This window comes from Argopecten irradians, chromosome 6 (genome assembly GCF_041381155.1).
Source record: "Argopecten irradians isolate NY chromosome 6, Ai_NY, whole genome shotgun sequence".
Taxonomy (NCBI): domain Eukaryota; kingdom Metazoa; phylum Mollusca; class Bivalvia; order Pectinida; family Pectinidae; genus Argopecten; species Argopecten irradians.
The window spans coordinates 18,930,099-18,935,695 of NC_091139.1; the positions used below are offsets into that span (position 1 = coordinate 18,930,099).

The following is a 5,597-nucleotide window of genomic DNA, read 5'->3' on the forward strand; positions in this document are numbered from 1 at the left end:
AACCATTCTCAGTTGTAGTTATTGTATACTCTCCATTTAGTATAGGGATACCATTCTCAGTTTTAGTTATTGTATATTCTCCATTTGGTATAGGGATACCATTCACAGTTGTGCTGATTCCATTACCTCCTTTCGGTAGTGCATTGGCGATTGTATTCGTCATATAATTCCCGGACAGTACGGAGTTACCCGCTGTTGGTGTTGGACTACTTTCTTGGGTTGTACCGATTACATAGTCCTCTATTGACTCCATGCTGCTTTCTCCCGTTGTACAGATTCCACACTCTCCGTTCGGTACTGGGATACTTTCCATATTTGTACCGATACTATACTCCCCTGTAGGCACGTTGTTTAATTTCCTACTTGCACTATGTCTATGCTCTTCTGGGAATACTAACATCCTTTCTCCAGTTGCACTAATTGTATGCTCCGCTGATTGTACTGAGACACTTTCTCCAGTTGTACTTTTAGACTCTACTATTGATACTGGGATATTTTCCCCATTTGTACTGATTTCATACCCCCCTGGAGGCATTGGGAAACCTTCCCCAGAAAGGTTGTGAGGCTTTGACGAGTCATTAGAACTAAATGCCATGATATCCCATTGACAATAATCCCCTGGACTAGCTGCACCATTAGTCGGATAACTTCTTAGTTCACCTGAACTGTCCCTGCTGCTTTCTTTATATTCCATCTGCGATCTACAAGTTTCATCAGTGTTCATAACCTGACACTTATCAGTGCTATCACTGACGTCATGTTTACAAAATGGAGATAATTCTACTACCTCTCCGTCGGTTAGTTTCTTATCAACAGTTAGACTAGCTAAACTATTGGGTATAACGCCACTGTCGGTACTGGCTCTTGTGGAGGTTGGTGCAATAGGCGCGGTGCCGGTAGTGGCCGTCTGGTCTTGACTATGCCTACAAGTAAAATTACAGTAACGATCAATATCCAATACATATTCGATAGCGTTTATATTATGGAATGAATACTGTCTTGTGCTAGTAATATATGAGTGAGATATTCCCTGTACCAGAAGATTATTTATATTTTTCATGGCAGGTAACAAGTTTAAACCTTTGCAGCCTTCCAATAATATATTTGGGGCATTAAAATATTGTTGTTATTTTCTGTGTAAGAAAGGCTTTAAAATGATCTCATTAAAACGTCCATGTATGAACAGAAACACAAAATCGTATAATTCTTCAAACGTGACCAAATAATGATAGACATAAGGTGCCAACATAACAACAAAATCAAAATTCAAAACTGTTCGATAAATGAGAACATGACATGAAGACTACCATACTACGTAGTCATTTGCTTCTGAAAAATTGTCAATTTAAATATCAGGCTAACCAGCTGATGATTATGGCTAACTTGGACGGTATTCTAAACAGAAAGTTTCTCTTATTCTTTACAGGAAAAAATACCAATGATATAATACCACAAAAGTCTTCGCGTGAGTTTGGTTTGGGAGAGTTTGTCTAAATATTAAAAAATAGCTTTTAATGGAAAAGATTGTTTTATCGTTTAGACAAATCACGAATAAAGTATACATACAGGGTTTGAATTGCAAGTAAATGGTCTTGATTTTCCGATCACTTCAGATCGAGATACTCACTGTTGTTTCTGCTAATTATAATTGTGTCGTTTCTCTTTTCCTCTATCCCACTATCACTGCAAGGAATCTGTAAGTGCACATATACTTCATATCTGTCATAACTCAAATTTGCTTGTAACGAACATTTTAATTGGCTCTAATATTATTTCCTATCAGTACGTTAATTATCCTTCATTATGATGTCATCAAAATATCACGAGAAATATTTCAGTATGTTGTTCCATAAGCTGTTCATATTCAAATGTATTTCATTTATCAATAAGACAGTATTTACATGTTCAAGTTTATTTCGAGTTTACTAATATCAAAAATAGTTATAATTAACAATACGGTTTATATTCTCAGTAAAAAATAAACATTTAATTTCCATTTCCATGTACACGTTACATACATGTATAATATAGTGCATGTTTTATATCAATACCGGTATGATTAGCAGGCAATCCAATGACATCACGGTACACGGAGTTTTAGTATGGAAATATGTGTTTATGTATGAGTAAATGGGAAGGCTTTTTTGTTGTTAATAATTAATAAGTATGATCTTAGGGCGAAATTAAATGGGTAGAGGTAAAAAGAGAAAAAATATACGAGTGAAAAGAAGAAAATTTGTAATATTATACCAATGCTGTTACAAATAACAAGTTTAGCAAATATGCAAATGAAGGTAAAAAGTATGTAAGCACTGGAGAATGGTCTTAATCATACACAAAATGGTATGGATGACACATGAGTGGGAATGAATTTATGTACTTCGTGTTTTAAGCAACCAATCACTGATATCTAAACCAGGATAGCTGTTGGTAGATTGTCGGACATTTTAACCAATCGACCTCCGCGATTTAGATGAGGATGGACAGCTATTTAGAGATTCTCTGACACCTTAATTTAATGGGAAGACGTCATAGATTCAAAAGGATAATTGCACACACAGCATTAAGTCAAAAATGAAATAATTTTACAAAAAGATTACCAGCGATTGACTTTCCGCTTCACTCTGATCTCCAGCTGAATACTTGTCGACTGTGGGTAGTTGGACACGTACATCAATAGCTTTGTAGTTGTGTCTGATACACCTATCGAAATATCATCAAAATCAAGGTCATTATCTGCGAAAAATATTCAAGCATTCCCTCTCCACGTAACATATATTGGAAAACTATCTCCGAATAAGACATACGATACATACTGATTAATCAGAAATTACTTATTAATTGTCTTTTAATATAATTTACTGTGATATTGTAAAAACTAATTTTCTACATAAATGAACACAAAAAAACATACCATATTACAACTAAAAGCACTGCTACACAGATCAACGCCACAAGCACAACCAAAATAATGGGCATTACCTCATCGGCATCTATGAAAAGATATGTTATTGAAATCTACAAGTAATATATATAAATAATTAATGTACAAGGAACATATAAAATACTTCATCACTTACACGTTTGTTTCCCCAAACCCTCTTCACAATGTACAATGATCACAATACCAACTAGAATATAAACACAAATAATACCAAGAATTGTGCGTAATTATTACTATAGACACAATTGTTGATTTATTACATGACTATAATGGAATATTTAAAACCGTCTGAAAGTAAAAACAATTTTGTGTGTTGAGGTGATAATGATGGCATTTATTCCAAGATTGTTTAGGATTAGAGAAATAAAATTGAGAAAAAGTATAGTTTAGCATCACTAAGTTCCACAGCCTCTGCATCCTATGGCCTGAAATTTGTCCGTAACTATATTCAGCTAAATCATGTTTTGTTCTTGATTTATTTTAATTTCTGATAGTTTTGTTTTGCTGGTATGAGGGTTCACTTTTTCATCCCATTGATAAAATAGAACTTGTGTCTTAGTAGTTTAATATCCAACATGAGCAGGGGTTGACTTTCATAACTATACAAAGATTACACACCAAGAGATGCAAGTGGTTTTCTCCATCTGACGTCGCTGAGTTCACTATTGCCGACACTTGTATGGATCCTCATACAGACTGAATATAGAGAATTGGGGTCAAGGTCAGGTAGGACGATCTCCTGGACACGTGAGGTCGCGGTCACATTAAGGGATTCAGCACCTACATAGAAATATCCTTGATAACATATTGCTGCATTTACATATGAAATGTTATAAATGAATTTGAAATAGAATTATCAAAGGTATCAGATATGTCGGCTTTAATAACTTTGCCTGAAGAAGGCCCCATAGTTGCTGAATATATATTCCATAGAAATGATTTTTTATTTTACTTTGAATTTATTTTGGTCTTTTATTTCGGATTATTAATATGCTAGCTTTATACCGTTTTTACCTCATTATGATACAATTTACAAACTCATAAGGTATATGCTGGTAGATATTGTTATATTTACAAATGCATCTTTGTAAATGATATAAAATGTCTAACCGTCGCTACATCCATCGGCGGTCTCCCTTGTTGTTACTTTGTAAAATACTTCATACACTTCCGGTTTGCGGTAGAGAAATTGCACGTCACAGTAACGAAAGGTCAAGGACACGATATCTATTTGTTTCGTCCCATCTTCACGCCTCAAAAGGTTGAATGTCGGCTTCACCGATTCTAGTAAACAATAACATAATTTCAAAAGATGCTCAAAGTAAACAATCATTGAAATTCAATATAGTTATCAAGTAATGTGATAAGTATAAATTTTACTGATCGAACTGGGGGAAAACTACAAATATTAACTTAAAGGATTTACACTGTATAAAAAAATTGTCGTTTATTTTACAGCTGTCGGAAAAACATTTGGGGTTACTAGTGGATGGACCGAAATTACCGAAAGGGGTGTCCAAATTCCGCTGTGACGTCTCCTCCAGATCTATATCTATATAACGAAACTGGCAGTCCTCAAACACCATCCCACCGCTGTCACCATTGTGAGTGATGAAGGATACAGCAAACATCCAGTCACGGTAGCTAGACTGGGTGAGATTGACCCATGTCTCTGTAACGACTCCTGATAACTCCTCCCACGACAAATCGCTCTGAAATTGGTATGGATATCATATATATATATATCAAATGTATTCGATTCCCTGATTACTTATTCAAACTTATTCAATTTCTAGCTACTAATAACCATCAGAAATGGTTCAAAATGCATTATTATGCATCACAATGATCTAGTTGACCTTTTAATTGCTCATTAAGGGCCCATTACTTATTCGATTCCCTGATTACTTATTCGATTCCCTGATTACTTATTCAATTTCTAGCTACTAATTACCATCAGAAATGGTTCAAAATGCATTATTATGCATCACAATAATCTAGTTGACCTTTTAATTGCTCATTAAGGGCCCATTACTTATTCGATTCCCTGATTACTTATTCGATTCCCTGATTACTTATTCAATTTCTAGCTACTAATAACCATCAGAAATGGTTCAAAATGCATTATTATGCATCACAATAATCTAGATTGACCTTTTAATTGCTCGTTAAGGGCCCATTACTTATTCGATTCCCTGATTACTTATTCGATTCCCTGATTACTTATTCAATTTCTAGCTACTAATAACCATCAGAAATGGTTCAAAATGCATTATTATGCATCACAATAATCTAGTTGACCTTTTAATTGCTCATTAAGGGCCCATTACTTATTCGATTCCCTGATTACTTATTCGATTCCCTGATTACTTATTCAATTTCTAGCTACTAATAAACCATCAGAAATGGTTCAAAATGTATTATTATGCATCACAATAATCTAGTTGACCTTTTAATTGCTCATTAAGGGCCCATTACTTATTCGATTCCCTGATTACTTATTCGATTCCCTGATTACTTATTCGATTCCTGATTACTTATTCAATTTCTAGCTACTAATAACCATCAGAAATGGTTCAAAATGCATTATTATGCATCACAATGATCTAGTTGACCTTTTAATTGCTCGTTAAGGGCCCATTACTTATTCGAT

At 34.4% G+C, this 5,597-nt stretch overlaps 1 protein-coding gene across 1 annotated transcript; it reads right to left on the minus strand.

Moving 5' to 3' along the window:
- On the minus strand, positions 1-4,659 carry LOC138325230 (uncharacterized). The gene is made up of 7 exons (XM_069270730.1): positions 4,449-4,659; positions 4,055-4,228; positions 3,563-3,724; positions 2,915-2,993; positions 2,601-2,703; positions 1,628-1,694; positions 1-923 (listed from the first exon to the last, which is right to left on the minus strand). The coding sequence occupies exons 1-7, from the start codon at positions 4,573-4,575 to the stop codon at positions 826-828; spliced, it is 810 nt and encodes a 269-aa protein (XP_069126831.1). The 5' UTR covers positions 4,576-4,659; the 3' UTR covers positions 1-825.
- Between the last annotated feature and the right edge of the window lie 938 nt (positions 4,660-5,597).